The sequence below is a fragment of the Danio rerio genome, chromosome 19 (assembly GCF_052040795.2).
Source record: "Danio rerio strain M-AB ecotype USA chromosome 19, GRCz13ab, whole genome shotgun sequence".
Taxonomy (NCBI): domain Eukaryota; kingdom Metazoa; phylum Chordata; class Actinopteri; order Cypriniformes; family Danionidae; genus Danio; species Danio rerio.
In genome coordinates, this window is record NC_141039.2 from 34,030,611 (window position 1) to 34,052,396 (window position 21,786).

General features: G+C 35.9%; 1 protein-coding gene across 10 annotated transcripts in view; it reads left to right on the forward strand.

Annotated features, from left to right (window-relative positions):
* The first annotated feature begins 3,262 nt into the window (after window positions 1-3,262).
* tpd52 (tumor protein D52) overlaps window positions 3,263-21,786 on the forward strand; it is a 38,160-nt gene continuing 19,636 nt past the window's right edge. For 5 of the 10 annotated variants that reach the window (XR_015516003.1, XM_087294596.1, XM_087294598.1 and 2 more), the window contains exon 1: window positions 19,003-21,411. Coding sequence is in view for 8 of the 10 variants with exons in the window: in XM_087294596.1 (XP_087150722.1) it covers window positions 21,285-21,411 (127 nt within the window). In the remaining 2 variants the exon portion in view is untranslated. Of the gene's footprint in view, window positions 3,409-19,002; window positions 21,412-21,786 lie in introns of those variants that run through there. The other 5 variants (XR_015516004.1, XM_087294600.1, XM_087294602.1 and 2 more) reach the window with 2 other exon arrangements.

Consider the following 21,786-nt stretch of genomic DNA (forward strand, 5'->3'; position numbering starts at 1 on the left):
TGAATGCATGCATAGGTGTATTTTCCAGGTGGTAATGGAGGTGGATGGTTAAATATACAAGTTTTGACACTGGTTGATTTTTAATACATATTTCATCACACAATTTGAAATATCTGGAAACTTTAATACTGCATTGTATTACAAATACAGATAGTTAAAATACATTATCGCAGCGAAGCTATATAAAATGCAAGAAAAGGCACTGTCACTGTCAAAATAGTTTTATGTTGTTGTCATGATTTTTTTATTCATCTATTCATTTTATCTCCAACTCGTACCATAATCACTCTCATCTTTAGGCTTAATCCCTGATTTACCAGGGGTCGCCACAGCGGAACGAACCGCCATATTTCATTTTAAAACTTAAAAAAATAAACTGAGACATGTCTATTTACAGTTTTACAACATCAAATTTAAGATCACATATGGTGTATTTGAAGGGCCATTTGAGATAAAAAAAAAAAAAACGACGAATATTTCCTTGATTGTTTAGATTAGAATATAGGCTACTTTCTGTAGGATTATTAAAGCCTGTCACCCAGTGGGTGGCGTCATTTCCTACACTACAAACATGATAACACGATTGACGATTTATAAGCGCATGCAGCTTCCTCTGGGCGTGTCCGGTTTGACTGTAGGTGAATTAAAAACTCCGAGCTCACCCTCATGGAGGAGCAGGACTTCATTTTTGTTAGCCCTGCTAATCATTACCATTATCATGTCGAAATTAGGATGGTAATTGTGTGTTATTCGCTGAAGATCTGGAAAAAATGGCTTGGATTACTAATTGCCAGAGTGTCCAATTTTCTTTTTTTCATAAGGAATACAAAATATTTTTAGTGTACATTAAAAAGAGCAATACCGGTAACCCTTTATCATTATCTCTGTCATTTATAGCTTCTGTTAAAGGGGTTAAAGTTGTAGCCTTTGCCAGAGTATTAAAAAAAATAAAGTTAAAATGATGTTTTAACATTGTGGTATAAATTCTGTAATACTTAAAAAAAGAGAATTTTCAACTTAATAAATGCATTTGACTATTTTTGTGTTTATTGTTTGATGTAGAAAACTAAAAAGGATTCAATACTTAATAAAGGTTGAAAAATAATAAAATTATGTTTCCATTACTTAAAAGCTCTGTTCAATTTTTACTGAATAATGGTAAAAATACAGCAGCAATGGTGGCGCAGTGGGTAGCACAATTGCCTCACAGCAAGAAGGTCCCTGGTTCAAGCCTTGGCTGGATCAGTTGGCGTTTCTGTGTGGAGTTTGCATGTTTTTCCCATGTTTTTGTAGGTTTCCTCCAGGTGGTTCGGTTTCCCCCACAAGTCCAAATACATGCACTCAAAATAAGCACATTTTTGGTTTGAGAAACCCAAAACTAAAAATTGTTACTTGAAAGTGCAAGTTGAGAACACGTAAAGTCTAATAGGACAAACTAAAATAAAATGAGTTTGAAACACTCAAAAGGCTGATGCTTCAATTTTTTTAAAGTAAAATGTACGAAGCATTTTTTGCAGTGTATGTCTCCAGATGTCACATTTTACGGTGTAATTTGTTGTTTGTTTATTTAATATTATTTATGATGAACTCTAGAATGTATGAGTAGCCTATTTATTGTATTTAGGGTGTCTGCAGGGTCTTAAAAAGTCTTAAACTTACTGAAATATCTTGAAGGTGTTAAATTCATTCATTCACTTTCTTGTCGGCTAAGTCCCTTTATTAATCAGAGGTCGCCACAGCAGAATGAACCGCCAATTTATCCAGCAAGTTTGTACGCAGTGGGTGCAGCCGCAACCAATCTCTGGGAAACATCCACACACACATTCACACCCTACGGACAATTTAGGCTACCCAATTCACCTGTCTTGACTCTGGGGGAAACCGGAGCACCCGGAGGAAACCCACGCGTAGGTAGGGAGAACATGCAAACTCCACACAGAAATGCCAACTGAGCCGAGGTTCGAACCAGCGACCTTCTTGCTGTGACGCGACAGCACTACCTACTGCGCCACTGCCTCGCCCAGGTGTTAAATAATTTTTAATTATTTCTTAATTGTTATATGTCCACGTAAAGATGGATGGGGGGTCAACACCCATCCAATCATGTGCACACTCAACAAATACATCGCAATAAAACATTTAACAAAACTCCATTTATAACTCGATTTATCAATGTGGTTAGATTATCTTTCTTAAAATAACATTTGTCTAAATGTTTTCATGTATTTATAGCCTATAGGCCCATATGGTGTGAACACTGACCTGGGTAGACTGTTCTACATTTGGTTTATTTTAATTTCTAAAGCTTGTCAATATATTTTTAAATAGGGTTAACTTGATTTGACACATTAATTATAATATGTATCTAAAAATATATATTAATTAGATGTTTTAGAACAATTGAAACATTCATAAATCCTGTCTGAGCATTTATATCAGCAGCACATAAAGACAGTATTTGTTTTAAAGCCATTTCTAAATTAGCTAATGGCCATAATCATAATCGTTTAATTATAAAATCTATAAATATTATAATTTAGAAATATAAAATCGCAATATTTTACAATTATTTGCATACATTTAATAAAGTTCAACAAAGACAGTTTTTTTTTCTGAGGAAGCTTAGATCATTTCAGGTTTGTTCCTCTATGATGACACTGTATTTTAAACAATTTATTAAATCTGTTTTATCTTTCTGCATTGTAGCTTGGTAAGGTAATCTGAGTGTGTAAAATAAGAGCTGGTTGAGTAGCCTGGTGAAGGTGACGGGCAAGATCATCGGTTTTAACCAAACTGGTCCAACGGTAATTTACCATAAATATGTTTTAAGAGAGCTCAGGGTATCCTATGCACCCCAAATCACCCAGTGTACTCTGCAGCTGTTGCCATCAGGACATCGTTTTAGAGTTCCTATTTGCAGGGCAAATAGAACTAGAAATTATTTTATGATGGTGGCCATTAGGTCATTAAATGAGTGCAGGGGTAAGGGAGATGCACTCATAAATGATGTATGTTGTGGTAATATTTTTTTATTGTGTACATGGAACTTAGCCTGTGTTAAATGGCACCTTGCTGCAATTTTTGTTGCCCTAAACGGGATAATAAAGTTGAGTCTGAGTCTTAGCTTATCAATGTTTTACTATTTAACGTTTTTTCTAAAGTAATTTTTGAGCTTTAAAACCCGTCAGGTGGGACAGCGTGCCCTTCTCTCGCTCTGTTTACATATTTACGTACGGTGCGTGCTGACGTCACAGACGACCCCACCCCATCTCGCGCAGCAGCCCAGGGTTGCAGTGGCAGCTTTGAGCTGAATTTTGAGAGGTTGAAGTGGGAACGCGGGACCGCAAGAATCAGAATAACTCACAACATCAAGAGTCCTCAAAGACAGGATGGAGGAGAACGATAAAGGTAGTTGATTTCTTCTGCAAATGTGATGTGACATGTCGGCACAGATTAGAAATGCAACAAAACTCAACTTTCAGAAGTTAGCTAACTTGTTTGGTTAGCAAAGCCAGCAGCTGGTGACAGAATAATGGTTGATTAATTTTATTAATCCGATGAATATAGATAACGTGACACTCATTCAGAATAAATATTGACGGGAATTTCTTTCGAGCTTGAGCAGTTTTGCCAATTATAATTAGTTCGTCGTGGGCTAATTAATAATGTTTATAAACACTGAGGGAAATTAACAGTTACCACAACACAATAATTTAGTCTGGTTAAATATTTTTGGTGTTTTTGTTACAAAAAAACTATTTAATTTTCGTGGTTTTAACTTGCAGCATCGTTGAACCATATGTTAGCTCTTAACACCTGCAGTAAATGTGATGCTAATGATTCATGCTTTAACCGTTATTTCAGTTCTGCCTTTTCATCGAGGCAATTCCGTTAACTATTGTTGATTTTTAATATGTTTCTATAAGGATGTCTTAAAAATAAACCATCAACGAGTTATCACAATATGAAATTGAAAATATACTGTATAAAGGGTGCCATCTTGCTTTATTTGCACCTTTCTAAACGTTTCATCTCAGTTTGAGTCATTGATATGTACACTCTGGATTTAAGTTACAGTAGTAACGGTGATTGTCGTTGTGGCTATGGTGTGATTATCATAGGATAATATTGGATCTTCTGATTATAATGTAAGATTCAGTGTGATCTGTTTTTTCTGATATGATCTGGCCAGTTTACGTCACTGTGTAAAAGTTGACCAAAACTATCATTTTCCTACCTTGTGTGTTTATTTCACAGTTCAACGTCTTCTGACGTTTAAGTTGTGTACAAATGAGTGGTGTGGATGTTATAATCCTGTAAGCAAATGCATATTTCTATCTTCTGATACTATCTATATTTATTGATTTAGACATCATTTATTTTACTTGATTAATTTTATGGACAATTTCAACTGGTCTAAGGATTGTTGGATCTGAGATTTCAGTCATTAGTTGTCATTTAGATTATGTGTTAGATAAAGTAACACATTGGTGCCATGTTTCAGACATGTTTATGGCCAATTCGGTTTTATGCAACAAAACATCTATTTATTAACTTCAGAAGTTACGGTATAGTGGAAGTTAAGTTATAACCCTGATTTTTTTAAATGAAAATGTATTTGTTAATCTTACCATTCTGCCCATTTTCTGCAAAAATAAATTAGTTAAAATATCTTATTGCTCCTAAATGTAAGAAATGCTGTTAATCAATCATTATACAAGGATAAAATGGTAGCACTTTACAATACGGGAGTAACAGGACACCTAGTTAATGTAAGTTAATGTACACTGCTCTGCATAAATGACATGAGTACACCCCATTTCAAAATTACTCACTGAATATACTAAACATCTTAAGAAATAGATAATATATTTAAATTCAATCAAATTATTACAAATAGCAAAATTTCAACTCAATTTTATATATCTTTTGTTTCTCTTGAGCTTACCTCTTTTTAAAATCTTTATTTAATATTTTATAAACTTAGATGTGCTTATTTTTGGAGTGCTATCGCAAATTTGTTTTTGTTAGATTAGCTCCAAATTTGGCTTCAGTACTGACTAATCTAATGTATTTACACAAATAATCTATTGCAGAGCATCCTTTTGGAAAGTATTAATTTAAAGAAAAATCTGCGAGGGGTAATTTATGCTAAGCACTGTATTCACTAACATAAATAATGCCTGTACAGCATTTATTAATCATAGTTCAACATTTACATGATTAAAATCCAGTGCTGTGCTTGTTAACATTAGTTAATGCACTGTGGCTTAACATGAACTAGCATTGAACAACTTTTTATTCATTAGCTAACATTAGCAAAGATAAAAAACTTCTGTAATACATGTATTTTTCATGTTAGTAGTACATACATGAGGCTTTAATTAAAATGTGTCCTGTATTGCAGTTTTTATACCAATAAAACAAACAAAATTTTACTCAAACCCATTCCTAATAAAGTCACTCAATCAAGAGAAAGTAGCTAAATTATTAATGTCAGCGCTGATTTAATGCTTAGATTTTTTGACAAATTTCAAATCTAGATGATATGAGGATTACCACAGTTAATTAATAATTGATTGCCTATTAATTTGATATTAATATTTAATAGTTGATATTTAGAATAATCATTCAACTTTAATGCATTGCTCATGTTTTGACTACAGAATAATGACAAGGCAAATATATGGCACAGTCTTTTTTTTTTTTATTATAAACAAAGGCATGGTCCTCTCATCTCCGCCCAGCTCCCTGGATCTGAGCGGCCTGTTTTCTCTCATCCCTCCTGGGCTGCACTGAGACGATGAGTAGCCTCTCCAGGAGCCAGAGCCTTCCTGTTTGAATCTTCTGTGTTCCTCCCCTCATCCCTCTCATGCAGGGTCGCCATCTGCTCCTTCTGTGTGGCCATGTCTCTCTGTATACCGTCTCTCTCTCTCTGCATACAATTGTGTGTGTATGAGCAGCTCACATGTGAGCTTTGAATCGTTTTTACACTCGTTTGTCTCCCAAGCTGTTGGCAGTGAATCTTCACAGTGGGAAAACAAATGAAGAGACAGAACAACAGTGTTTGACAAGTGCATGTGAAGAGAATAATGGATACTTGCTTTTGTTTTTAATATTTTTTTTATCAGTTATAACTTATAAACACAGATACATGATGTTGTCGCATGATTGGCTGTGATTTAGAAGATAGATGTGAAAAATGTTTCTAAAAACGATTCATGATTTTTAAACAATCTCATGGTCAGAACATGCTGTAAGTTTGTTGGCTTCATCTGTGTCTCGTGACCAATCGCATCACGCCATTGTGTTGAAGCATCTTTTTAATCAGAGGATCAGCACTCAGGAGCTGGGAGCAATAAGTACACGTGGCTTCACTTTTATTTGCTTGCTGCTTATTTATGTTTTAAGGAGGGTATGGTTTGGGGTTAGGTGCTCCAAAACTGGTCTCCAACACTCTGTACCAGTCCGTCGATAAACTGTTACCGGGCTGCTCAAGAAATCATTAAATATTTCCGTTTTATTTATTATCCGAGTCTGAACGATCTTTTAATTTGAAAAATGAATGTATTCTCTTGGTTACATCTTGTTCACTTGAGTGGCAATATTTAGCCCACAAGCAGCAAAATGAGTTGGATGCAGACGTCTTTGGAAAGTTTCAAAGAAATGGATTCACAACCCATTTGTCAACAGATCAATGAATCCAGCATGTCTGTGCAAGAAAAAGATCAACTGCTGGAGATCGCAAATGACAGCGGCCTTAGGGGCTGTTAACACATTGCATCTTGCACATTTAGTTAAACTAAATATCTCAGACAAACACAGAACACCCAAACACTGCAGTGATTTTTCATTTTCTCTATAAATAAAACTTGCATCTGAGTTGCAGCAATGTTTTGTCAGCTTGTCTTCCTCTGAGAAAACGGAGACAACGCCTAGCAATGTATGTACACCCCTTCCCCCCGGGCCGTTGTAAAATTGTCAAGTGATGACCGGTCCACAGTAATAAAAAGGCTGGGGACTACTGCTCCAAAATATTTCAGAAAGTATGCATGTTTATAAAGTGATTTGTGTTTTATAAATACTTGCAAAGAAATGAATGTGCGTGTGAATGAGATGTGTATGGGTGTTTCCCAGCACTGGGTTGCAGCTGGAAGGGCATTTGTTGTATAAAACATATGCTAGAGCAATTGAAGGTTCATTGTGCTGTGGTGACCCCTGATAAATCAGGGACTAAGCCGAAGGGACCAATGCGCTCTGACCAGTCTTCAATATATGACAGGAATTGGGAGTGATATTATTTTGTTTTTTAATGGCATTTTTTTTTTTTTTTTTAAAGTATTGATTCAAGAATGTATTAGACACCAGTACTGTTTTAAAAGAATTGATTTGGCACTGTCATTGTAAAAAAACAAAGGCCAGCCCTGAGTTATTGACTGAGTACTTAAAAAAAAAAGTGTTATGTGGACTATTAAGGAATTCTTGAAATGATTATATAATGCTAAGTTTATACTTAGTTTTTCTAACATGAAGAAATGATGAGCAATAAATATTTATTATTTCTAGATCTTTGTCAGCAATAGTTAATTGATTTTAAGTTTGATATTAGTTCTTGTTAATCATTGCATTGACCAATGTAAAAGGGGTAGTTCACTTTAAAATGAAAATTGAATCACTGTTTCAAGTGGTTCTCATTATGAGATTCTTTTTTCTGTTGTACACAAAAGAAGATATTTTGAAAAATGTTTGAAGCCTGTAATCATTGACATCAGTAGAAGGAAAAACAAATACTATGGAAGTCAATGGTTCCATGTTTCAAACATTTTCCAAAATATCTTCTTTTGTGTTCAGCAGATATTTTGTTTTGGGACAAGGGAAAGTTAAGCAAATAATGATTGAATTTCTGTTTCCCATTTAATAAGCACCACTTTAAATTTGATTAATGTATTAAATGTTGAACTCTGATTAATAAATGCTGTACAGGTATTGTTCATTCTTAGTTCATTCTTAACAAATTAAATCTTATTGTAAAGCCTGGCCCATTTAATTCTTGGTTCGGCTCAGCAGTCACCATTTGCTCATGTTTACTCAGGTAGATCTGCACACTGTTCTCCTTTTGCTGTCATGGCAGCATAAAAAAATAAAAAAGTTGAAAGACTAACAGAACTACAGGGAGGAATGAGGAAGCCGCAATAAAATCCTCTAAAGCCCGGTGTTGCTGCGTTTGGTCTTGATTTAAATGTGATTGTTGCACTCTTTGATGGAGTCTGTGCAGTATACTATTCAGCATCTCAAGGTTGAAAGTTTGCATGACTGCCAAAAGCTATAGCAGACAATTCTTTTGATCTTAATGGTGGAAATTTCCACTGCTGGTGTTTGTTGGTGTGCTCCCTCCAGCCTGCATGTTTTGACAGTTACGCTGCTACTTCCCCATCTTTTTGATGCCAGTTTGCTGGAAGGAAACATCAGAGCTTAAAGTGGAATGTTCAATTTGTGATGGTTCAGGTCGTTTTCATGTATGCTTGTGAAGTTGCACAGGATGATCTCTATATTTTTTCAACTTTAATTTTAAGCAGGAATTTTAGATATTACTAATAACTCCACTTTTGTCATTCTTCTCTAAGGCTTGTAGCTGCATGTTTGTCATTCTTTGCTCTGTCTGGTTCTGCCGGCAGTGTGTGTACATGCATGCAACTCTTTTAAACATCGGAAATTTTGATAGTAATGTTACTTGAGCATAATATTTCTTAAAATTGATTATTTTCTGCACTTAAGGTTTTAAAATAAAAACATTTAGGTTTTGAAATCAGCAAAATTCAATTTCAAAAATGAATATCAGTATTTTAGACTGTATTTATTCCATACATTGGTTAATGGCTTCTTAAAAAAGTTATTGTATCAACCAAAAGTACAATGCAAATTCCCATTGGATTTTTCTTTTCACAAAAAAAGCTTTTGTGAATTTTCTTTAATGTTTATGATACTTGACCTACACTCACCGGCCATTTTATTAGGTTTACCTTACTAGTACCAGGTTGGACCCTCTTTTGCCTTCAGAGCTGCCTAAATCTTTTGTGACTGAGATTGAACTTGAAATATTCTTCAGAGATTTTGGTCCATATTCACATGATAGCATCACGCTGTTGATTTGCCGGCTGGACATCCATGATGTGAATCTCCTGTTCCAATACATCCCAAATGTCTTCTATTGGATGGAGGTCTGGTGACTGTGGAGGCCATTTGAGTACAGTGAGCTCATTGTCATGTTCAAGAAACCAGTCTGAGCTGATTTGCGCTTTATGACATGGTGTGTTATCCTGCTGGAAGTAGCCATCAGATTATGGGTACTGTGGTCATAAAGGGATGGACATGGTCAGCAAAAATACTCAGGTAGGCTGTGGAGTTCACACGATGGTCAGTTGGTACTAATAGGCCCAAAGTGTGCCAAGAAAATAATCCCAACATCATTACACCACCACCACCAGCCTGAATTGTTGATATAAAGCAGGATGGATTCATATTTTTATGTTATTAAGACCAAATTCTGACCCTACCATCTGAATGTTGCAGCAGAAATGGAGACTCATCAGACCAGGCAACGTTTTTCCAATCTTCTATTGTTCAGTTTTAATGAGCCTGTACGTTATTAGCTGACAGACTGCTGCTGTAGCCCATCTGCCTCTTAGTTGGACGTGTTGTGTGTTCAGAGATGCTCTTCTGCATACTTCGGTTGGAACGAGTGGTTATTTGAGTTACTGTTGCTTTTTAACAGCTGAAACCAGTCTGGCCATTCTCCTTCGACCTCAACAAGGCATTTGTGCCCACACAACTGCCGCTCAGCGGATATTTTTTTTTACAACTATTCTCTGTAAACCCTAGAGATGGTTGTGCATGAAAATCCCAGTATATCAGCAGTTTCTAAAATACTCAGACCAGCCCAACAATCATGCCATGTTCAAAGTCAATTAAATCACCCTTTTTCCCCATTCTGATGCTCTGTTTTCCTAAGTGCATTGGGTTGCTGCCATGTGATTGGCTGATTAGAAATTTGCGTTAACGAGCAGTTGGACAGGTGTACCTAATAAAGTGGCCTGTGAGTGTATATAGTGCCTTTTTGGAGCTTGACGTCTGCTATTTTACTTGCTCTTTATTGGAATAAGCAGCAAGAACTTTCTGGGCCCTATCATACACCCGGCGCAATGTGGCGCAAGGCGCAATTGTTGTTTGCTAGTTTGAGGTTGGTGCAAGAGTTGTTTTAACGTTTTGCGCCACGCTGTTTAAATAGCAAATGCATTTGTGCTCATATGTGCGCCCATAGGCGTTCTGGTCTAAAAAGGAAGGCGTTCTGAGGCCCATTGCTAGCGCGTTGCTATTTTGAGAAACTATTGTAGATTTTTCAATAGACCAGAACAAAGCTGGTCTATCGTCCAGCGCAGAGCGCGTTAGTTGTGCGCCTCGCTTAAAAACTGCTTAATGCACACAAGATGTAGAGCAATACGCAAATATATTTTCATATGAAAAGTAATTAAAATATTAAGCATATATATAGGATATAATAAGGATATAGCAATGCTATAAAGAATTAAAATATTACAAAACATTTTATTTTCTAGAAAACATGCATACAACCACCGCCTCTATGCCTTCTTCATTTCAGGAAGATGTTTTATTATTTGTTTTATTAAAAACAAGCTTAGATTTGCCCACCTGTCAGGTTTTAGACCATATGGGCCACAGCATGTGTATTTGGATATAACTCAGGTTTTTGACCACACTTTGTTATTATTGTTCATTTATTCGTATGCTGGAAATTAGAACTAAATTTAGAAAAAGTTTTGTAACAAATCTTTGGGCTTACCAAACTAAATTAATTATTTATAGGCTGATGGATGTCTGTGCGTGCAAGGTTTCCCTAACCACGAGAGCGAAAGTGAAAGTAGATAACGAGGGGCCTTATCTCTCATTCTCGCTCCGCAGATACTCTGTCTAACTGTTTTTTCTCTAGTCAAATGCTAAGTTTTTCCACTTCCGAAGTCGTCATGTAAATAGCAAATGCATTATAGCTCTTAAAGGGAATGGGAGATGAGACTCTGATTGGTTTATTCTCAAAACACACCTATAACTCATTAAGAAAATAAGCTCAACCCTTTTAGACCAAGGCCATGACGCAAAGCAGATTTTTTCCGTCCTTATATTAGCAAAAGTGGATTCTGACATGCCCTGAATGCGTTTGCGCTTTGCACTTTGCGCATGGATCCTCAAAATAGAGCCCTCTGTGTTTGTATGGCTTTATTGAACTGAACTTATGCGAGTAATTCGTTAAATTATATTGATAAATCCTTGGAAAATAATATGTAAGTGAACTTGGAAGTTGAATCGGACTCTTTAAGCATTCGTCCCCAGTAAGCCAATGATATTTTAATTAGATATATTGTAAATGTTGTGTTTTAGTTGTGATCTTGTGGTTGTAAACTTTCTATTGGTGAAGTTCTTTAATGCAATAGTACACATTTCAGCAACAGATGGTTACGTGATTATGCAAGATCTTCCTGAAGCATCTCTGTGAATCTCACAGGTCTCTAGGATCGCTTTTCACTCACAGTTTGATTGTAGTAATAGAGCCGTGCTCTTACTGTTTCCAAAACAAACATTTAGACCATTAAATCAGCTAGTTATTTTCTTTTGTGTCACAAAATAGGTTAACAGTTTTGGCTTCATTTCAAATCTGTCATTTGTTGAATTTATTGTATTTTTCATAGAACTGACTGAGAGCTTTTGCCTAGTAGAGGTGTAGGCTAACATTGCACTAAGGGGAGAAACTTAAGGCCTTTTTGTGACCCTCAAACCCTCCAAACTGAGGCAATCTCAGTCATGTGACCACACCATAAAAAAGGGGTAGTTCATCTAGAAATGCACATTTCACAGGTTACTTGGTGGTTTCCAAAAAATCAATTAAGTTATTGAACTATTTGAATTATTAGCATATGTTATCCATAACTTGCAAAATATAAAAATAGTAGTTAAAGTAAAAAAAAAAAAGGACATTAACATAAAAACGTCTTAAGCAATTTTTAAAAAATCTTTTTCAATTAGATTGTGATTAGGTTAGTTTATTGACATTTAAATTGTATTAAAGCATCAGTTGCAGCAGATTTTTTTAATGGCATCTTGTTAATTTCAAATACATTTTTATTTACGCACATAAAATAAAATGAATACAGGTCGTTAGACCAGTTAGGACAAATCTGATGCACGGGCATCACACAGTTCCTGCAATTAAATTTTCAAACTCAAAGCGGTTTATTATAAATCTTTCATTAATCATTTTTCTCACAATTGATAGCAAGAAAGAACATAGAAGCGTTGATTGATTGACAAGCAGCAACTACATGTGTTCAAAAGAATCTAAAATGGCCAATGGGATGACTTTATGCCGCATTTTTTAAAGTAAAACATATTATCTGTATTTAGCTTTTTGCTTGTCAAAATACCAGTCTCAACCTTTTCGGACATTACATATTTGTAAATATCTACATAGCTTTACCACATTTTATTCGAGAACATTTGAGCTGGTTTCAGTTTTTCAATTCTTTCATTTTGTTTAAAATATATTTATTTTACTTGTTTATTTAAATCACATATTGGTATTTAACTTATTGTTTTTATGCAACAGTCAAGTTGCATGTTAATTTACTATGCAAAGAAAAGGAAATAAGTAAGTTTTGGCATGCTAATTTATGTGAAATTGTGAATGTACAGTGGGTGTATAATCACCCTGCAATTTAGATTATTTATTTTTTTGCTTTCAGTAGGCTATTCAAATGCTGTGTTCACACCAGACGTTGAAGAAGTGTCAAGCGTGAGTGATTAACATGTTAAGTCAAAAATCTGAACTTCTGCAGACCTTCGCACCGCGTTAACCAATCAGGAGTTTGCTCCTGTGGAAGCATGATTATGACGTAGAGCCTGTTGTTTGTGTACTGGGGAAAAATCCTCCTGCACACACCGACAACAGTTCATCAAACCGGGCTCAGCTCAGTCAGAAGCACTGCTGAAAGCCTCCATCATCCAGGTTAAGTTTCTGTAGGAGTTTATGAGCTCACAGAGCTGGGTGCACTTCTGAAAAGATCTAGTGGACTCAGACATTGCTCTAAACGTATCGACGCTGCTTTTCAGCCTTCATAAAACACATAAACAGTTATTTTCTCAATCAAATCCATGTTAGCCATTTAGCAATGAAACTAGTCACCGGGCAGACCGAAGCCCTGCCCATGCCGCGAATCCGCTTCTTTTCTGATGTGAATTTGATGCTCGAATGAAGTGGATTTGACGCACGAATGAAGCAAGTAAACGCAAATGTTCACACGTCTATTTACGCGCAAATAGCGTGATTTATCCGGCATTGCACGTCTGGTGTGAACACAGCATAAGATCACTTCACACATTTATAAAGTTTTTTAAATAAAATCAGTTGTTCACTGCATAAAAATATAACATTTTGAATATTTACTGGCTAATATATCGGTTATCGGCCTCCAAATCGAGTTATTGGTTATTGATATCGGCCAAAAAATCCATATCAGTGTATCCCTAGTCACTAGCATTGTTATTTTGTGGGTCCTGGGATGGAAGTTAGGGAATCCCTGATGTATGGTGTACTTTTTTTCTTCGTTAGAACATTAAAGAATTTTTTTTTTCTGAGATGCCAATAATAATTTGATTTTGCTAATTAATGTTTTAAATTTTTGACTCACAAAGTGCCAAACTGTTGACTTGGATTAAATTTACAACAAATACAATTTTTGGGGTGAACTATGCCTTTAAGACTGTACATTTCAGTAGTATTGGCCAAAAATAAGGTCCTACCCACACTATGTCAGTAACATGTTTTGTTAAAATTGACCTGATTTTTCACATTAGTCATGCTTTTGTCAAATCTGGTTCTCTTTGAAGTGATTCAGTTGTGCTCTTCTTCTACCCTGTTTTGTTTGGTCGCCAGATATTCCCCCTAACATACGCCTGTCCAGGCTTCTGGAGTCGCCCCATGTCCCATGATGCTCATTTTGTTCCAATCACGGGACTCGATGCGCTTGGAATAACCCAATAATTGATTGGACGCTGTAGATCATTAGGTGCTTCAAACGTCCTCTTTGTTTCTTTGTTTGGGTGTTTATGTTCTGCAGCTCTTTGAGTTTAAATGCGAGTCATACAAAATCAAGTTCACAAGGGTTCCTGATGTCGAAGAGGCACACGTCCATCAACAGTCTTGTCAAAAATGAGGTTATGGGATTACATGTCTGTCCTATTATTGGCATTGTGAAGATCACAGGCGCCCCATGTGGGGTCATGAGGATGTTACTGGGCTGAAGGTAGCATGTTTAACAAACAGTTTTAGTCCAAACGAATGCGTGATTATTGCTTATTTCCTGTTTTATGTAATACTTCTCATCTTTTTCTAAAATAGGAAGTCGGGCATTCCTTTTTTACTGAATTTCTGTTTTGTTTACACCGTTTTTTTATCGTGTATCCTAGGTGTCACACAATTAGCATTTATGCATTGAGCAGCATAAAACTATTTATTATCAAAATAGCTTAGGAAAAAAGGAACAAAAGCACTTTATCAAGTAAAGAAAAACAAAGACAACTTGTAATATACATTATTAGGTTTATTAGATGCTGTGATTGGGAAGCAAGAGACAATTGTATGGAGAAATAACGTCTGTGTGTGCGTGTTTGAGAAAGTGGATTGGGGTGGTTAAAATGGGGGGAAAGAAAAATTCCTGTTAATTTACTCAGCTTCAAGTTATCATATATAGAATAAACAGAACATTTTAAAAACTGTAAAAATAAAAACTTGAATAAACTTAACGTATGCACAACAAACTTATAATATTAGTTAAAAATATTTTTTGCTAAAAGTTTATTTGAAGCATATTGTTGGTTGTTGGATGTGTTGAATTGATTGGGTAGCTTTACATAAACCAAGGAAAGTTAAGACCCACTTAAAATGATTTAAGACCAACAAGACAATATTTCAGTGAATTTAAGACTTTTTAAGGCCTAAAATTTAGTTTTAGACTTTACGGGTGCTTTAACACTAGCACTTTTAGTCTGCACCTGGGTTCGTTTGACGTCAAAGTACGGTACGTTTAGCTAGTGTGAATGCTGTCTTCTCAGCACTCAGGTGCGCACCCATGAACCATACCTGAGTCCACCTGAAAGAGGTGGTCTGGGGTACAGTTCATGCAAACTCTGATACGGTTAACTTCTTATATGAATGCAATCATAAGAAATAACGAAGATGCACTGCCAACTGTACAACAAACTTCAGTTTTTTTCATGTGTGTATGTCTGTGTATTACGTATCTTGGTTATACCAGTTATAATGTCTGCTTGTCTGCAGAAGTTGTTATTGGTGGAGACATCATGATGTTCTGAACATTTTTAATGTTTTTGTGGCAGATAGACCAGCCTGATCTCACGAGAAAACGTAAGTATTTTACGTTTTGCAAGTTTAGTGGCTAATTCGTACGAATTCGTACGAGTTCAGTCGTACGAAATGGTACGATTTTAAAAAGGAGGCGTGGCACCTAACCCCACCCCTAACCCCAACCGTCATTGGGGGATGAGCAAATCATACTAAATTGTACAAATTAGATTGTACGAATTCATACGAATTAGCCACTAAATGAAAAAGTTACGAATTGCCGTGAGATTGTGTTGGATAGACGCAAGTGACTCTGTATTTTGGTTTTGGTAACAAAACCAAAAGATTCAGTTAAAGCAGAATGGCCATGATATGTAGGAAATGGTCAAACTACTTGCTCTAGAAACAAATGTTTGCATGATTACACAGAACAAGTAGCATAATATAATAAGAAAATAAAATTGCAACATCAAGCAGCGTAACAAGCAGTTGTTAACGTCAAAAAATAAATGGAAATGAATTTGACCGGAAGTCGCGAGACAAAAAGATTCAAATGGCAGCGCCTGCTCGTCAGCGGAGAATAAGGTAAATACACAAAACATCAGCTTAATGATGCAAGCGTACCGCGTTTCAGAAGGAAAAAAATAATGTGTGAACACAAACCAGCCGAGGGGGGACAATCGAACTTTGGTTCGGACAAGGCTTTAGGACCAAGTGTGAAAGCACCCTAAGACCCGGTGGACACCGTGATACAGACAAAATACCTTTATATCTGGAATGTCAGCTTCTTAATGAAAAAAAGTCATTGCCTATAGGAAAAAATTGAAGTCAGTCTTCCCATATTTAGTTTGACATATTTATAAAATGTTATATATTATTATATTATTTATATATTAATATATTCTATTATTTATTATATTATTATTTTAGAGGTCACCACAGCGGAATGTCCATACACACTCATTCACACACACGCTCATACACTGCAGACAATTTAATTGTTCAATTCACCTATACTGAATTGCTTATTCAAGCTTATTCAGTTCACCTATATTGCATGTGTTTGGACTGTGGGGGAAACTGGAACACCTGGAAATCGAACACAGGGAGAGCATCCAATTTGACACAGAAATACCTACTGGGATTCGAACCAGTGACCTTCTTGCAGTGACAGTGCTAGCCACTGAGCCGCCGTGCTGCCCCAGAATCAGTTTCAGGAGAGTTAATAAAAAAAACAAATTTTCATTTTTGTGTGAACAGTCCCTTTAATTTATGATGGTTGTTTCAGCTACTTCTTGAAAAATTTGTAAGTTTTTGGAAAGTGAATTTGTGCCTTGATTAAAAAAAAAAAAAAAAAAAAAAAACTGATTAGACCCTTCTAATGTGCATGAAAAGGGACTTGTCTGAACTTGCCAAAAGATGGTGAAGTGTTGATGAAAATTCATGGTGTTAGTTTTGTGTGAAAACAATCTGGGATCCAAAGGACTGTAAATTAAATTCCTTTTGTCGCTGGTTGCAGATTTCGTTCAAGTCTCTATTTGAACATCTGCATGCTTTTATTGTGCAATTTGGTCTGGATGGAAGCCAACAAGGACTTTAGTGAAAGACAAATATCCGGGTACCTACCTGCTCAGAGACATCAAGGTTCTGTCGTCCTTGATGTGTGAAGCGAATGTGGTTTGGGTGATAATTGGCGCTCACACACATATACACAAGCGCACATGTGTGTTTGTCACTGCTTGGCTCTTATACGCCCATGTGAATTCAGCTGAATAGAGTCTCTGTGACACCAGTTATAACCTGATTCTTTGTTTTTCTGACTGTTCTGGCTGATCTCTGCTGGAGAAAGCAGACCCATCCCACGTCAGACAACCAGCCTGGGAGTAATGTGTAATTCCAGCTCCTCAAGGACAAAGCTTTATACAGAGTGTGTTATCGATTGCATGTGTGTGTGTATTTTAAAACCTGGGGAAATGAAAACTGCACTGGGAAAAGGAGCATGTCGGGTTTTTCTGCCTCACCAGTGGCACCAAAGGAAATTCCTATGATTTTTATTAGCTATTACATTCATGTGGCAATTTTTGAGCCTGCTTTTTTTTTTTTTTTTTTTTGGACATTTTTTCAGTTGTGTTATAGCACATCTAATTTAAAATTCACTAGCAAAATGTTATTAGATTTGATATTATCTCATTATTACTTGAGCTTGTGGCGCTATATGAAGCTTCCTAAACAAACAGAGCGATGGAAGAAGGGCCTACACTCTTTGTAGTCATGTGCTGATAGCGAAATTCTAGCTGCTACCAATAAATATTTACTTTTGGCAGTATTTGTGCCTATGTACAGTTTAGATTGGTAGCCTTGAAGTTCAAATTTACAATTAATATTTTTTATTAAATGTTGCATTGTTTTTGTTATGAGTGGTTGATCCTTTCATATTTTTTTAACTTAGTTTTTTCTAAAAAATTTATAAAGATAACCTGTGGGAACAAATCAAACAAACCAACAATCAAAAAATAATAACACATACATACATACATACATACATACTTACATACATACATACATACATACTTACATACACATACATACATATATACACAAATACATCCATTCCACATATGTATATCTATATACAGTACATATATAAAGCTATCAAATTAACCTCATCAAGAAATTAATTATATATAATAGTTATAAATAAAAGTCTTCTTTGTACCATTTCTGGGTTTTAATTTCTTTACGTATTGCCAAAAATATCTTAAATATCCTCCTTTTCAAGTTGAATAGGATTATGGATAAAGTACTTCGAATGATCTAGGAATATGAACATCAAAAATATAATTGATGGCGGAGTGCACCGTTTCCCAAAAACGATTAATTTTTGAGCACTGCTATTATATGTCCCTCTTCTACCCCACAGTTCCTCCAACAAGGATGAGGAGTCCCCGATTGTAATGATTTAATTCTTGGTATAATCTAATCAAGTTTTTCCAACAAAACTCATGCCACATTCTTGATCTTGTTGAGGTATGTGGGACAGCACAGATTTTAACCCATTGGCCTTGATTCAAAATAATGCCTACTTCTTTTTCCCATTTTATTTTTTAGTATGTTGAGAGTCCTCTAGAATTACTTAATGCTCTATATGATTAAGAAATATAGTCATAATTTTCTTGTGTCTGAATGAAATTCTGAACAAGCTGATTTCAATTATCAACCTGTATTTCTTTCATAGTCCCGCAACTGTACATAAAATATGAGAAAAATAGATCTTGGTTTATAAGACCAAACTTATCTTTTAAAGTTACCTATTCACATTAACAGTCCTAAACATTAAAAAGGAAAAAAGAAATAAATCTGATCTTCAGAAACCTGTTACTTATTTGGGATCACGGACATTAGCAAATTATAATAATCCCACAATCCAAACAGTTGCCAAAGTGCCGTTCTACAATTTTGTTCTTGTTTGCGAAGCTATTTCTCTTGTGTGCATATAGGGAATAGAAATGAGGCACTATTTGCCTATTCACATTGGAATTGAAAACTTGAAAGTGTGTTTGTGTTTTTTTCTGATTTATTAGGATGCACATTTTGTCTGGATGCTGCTCAGATGGCCATTCTTTTCACTTCTCTGAAAAAAACAAAAAAAGGAAAACAAAGCATCAACCCAAAAAATGAGCCAAAAAATAACATGCCTTTGCCATTAGGTTTTGCAAATAATTTATTAAACATCGTTTACTTTCTGATAAAACATGTAAAATCTGCATCTGGTTCCACCATTATTACATTTTTAAATCAACATTTTCTTTTAAAATTGTATAAAAATATTGGCAATAGTCACATTGCAGGATTGGATCATTTATTAAAGATAAATATAAAAAAATATATTTATACAATGATGAGAACGATGTTATTTTGATTGTTCAATTTCTGTTATAGTCCTCAAAAAACCATTTTTATTTTTTATATTTTTTTTATAAATATGCTTGTAATTTATTATATTTTATGCTGATGCAATGTCAGATTTTTTTCCAAATCCTACATCCCTATTTGACAGTCTCTGACATCATCAAAGGCACCACTGTAAAGTGAGTTTATTACATCTAAATATTTGATTATTTCACCATTGCATGGTGTGGTAATTTGTTACGAAACCACATTTAAATATGTGCTTCTTGTTTTTATTTATTTAATTATTTGTTTATTTATTTAAATGCTCAAAGATAGAAGTTGCCAGGCACCACTAGTTAAGTAAATGAGGCCCCTGTAGCTAAAGCGGCACTCTTAGTAAATTATATTGATTATATTGATCGGAATCATAGCTTAATCTCCTCCTTTTTAGCAAGATGTCAACCTGTGTGACAAACCATCATCATTTAGCATTCATCATTTTTTCTGTCTTGTTCTTACAATTATACTTGCATGGTTTCTGCTATAATCATTCTTCCATGGCGGGGCACCATATTCATCCCGCCACAGCCACAATACAGCTTCACATTCAAAACCTTCAGTTGTTGCTGTTTTTAATATTTTTTAATAGCAGGTTATAATCTCACTAAAATGTATTAAAAGGCAAGTGATTATATTATTATTATAACAGAGCAAACTTTTCTGTAGTCGTAGTGCTGTGCGTTACGTGTTTAACCCTTTAAGGTTACATGCTGACTGGGCTATGCGATGCATGAGGCCAGCAAACGCGACGCAGCTCAGTTATAATGAACACAATTTCCATAATTATAGTTTATTTATAAAGCGAAAGATAAACTTTATGTTGCTGGAGTTTGTGGGCGTTTCTACTGTACAATTTTGCCGTTCTGTAGGTCTATTGGAGACCTTTATAAATATTCCTAGCAAATTGAACATATTTTTAGACATACAAATAAACGCACTGAATCGCACTTCAGAAGCGTTTATTTCAGAGCGCACAAGAAAATCTGTGCCTGAGCAGCGTATATTTGAGGGCGTGCAAGTAGTTTTGTGCACTCACGACATTTGTCATTGAAATAGCTTCATAGGTTGTTGGAAGATCTGTGTAAAAGGCCTGCCACCACAGCTGGAAAAAATCCTAGAGGAAACACTGACTTGTTTTGCTATATAAACTATCGTTACGCTGAATGATATTTTAGTAAGTGTGATCTGTGTATACATGACAGTCATCATTTTTTGATCTAGAAAAAATATATTTCTGATGCGTAAACTTATTTTGTCTTTCACTCATTCCACAGTAATACAGTTGAGCATGGGATTATATTACATTGATGTTAGCAACGTCTTGTATGTCAGCCTTTAGGTATCTCCACTTCAGAATATCTTGCGCTTTCCTGAATCCATTTTAGCCTGTGTGTGTGATGGTTTGTGCAGCTGGTGTGTATCTGAAGCACTGCGAGCCCTTTTGTAATGGATTAGCGCTGTAATCTGGGACACCACAGATTACAGCTTCCTTTTGTGGGCTTGCCCCAGTGTCACGTGACCAAATGGATCTTCATTCCCCATGGATATTAAGATGGATGGAGGGGGCTGAGCATGAGCTAGTCCTGACACAGGAACAGCTGAAGATGATTGCTTTTTTTAGTCATTAGGAATAGCGAAAATCTGACTTTTTTACAGGATCATCAACAATCCCTGTAAGGGCTGTTAAGGAGGAGTGTTGGCTCGTGACAGAAATAGAACACTCCAGAGAGGTAACTTATTAACATATTACCGTCGTTGTCTCAGGCCGGACATCATGTGAGGATCTGCAACACTCGCTCAAATCCTCAACACTGGCTAGAGCATAGGACAATCAGCTCAGTGATCCATACGCACGCAGTCACATGCAATCATTTAATGTCCTGGGAGCTTCCTGTTCGCGGGCAGCATGGAGGAGCCTGTCGAGGACTACAAGTCTCCGTTCAACTTTGAGCAGGGAGTGAATACCAGCTACCTCTACCTTTCACCCAAAGAGAGTTTCACTCCCCCTGGCTCACCGGTACCACCGCTCAGAGGTAACCGTGTTTGTTCAGGTGCCGAGTAGGTGTGTGTTTGTGTGTTTAGGTGTGGACTGGTGTTTGTCACAGTGTAACAGAGGCAGAGAATGGTATTGAATGTATTGGAGACCCCTCTTTCTGTCAAGTGCTGATGTTTGGAACAAAAGTGGCCATCAGGAGCAGATGCTGCTCAGGTGGAGAGTGGACATTGACTCAGAAACACCAGCATTTAATGAACGTTAGCTATTTGTTTTTTGATTTGTACCTAATCACATTTTTTAATATTTGAGTTATTTATGGATATTTGATTTAACAGATTTATTTTGTGTGTGTGTTTGTCTGTTTGATTTTCCATGTTCATGTGCCATTGACATCCCCTTCAAATGCAAAACC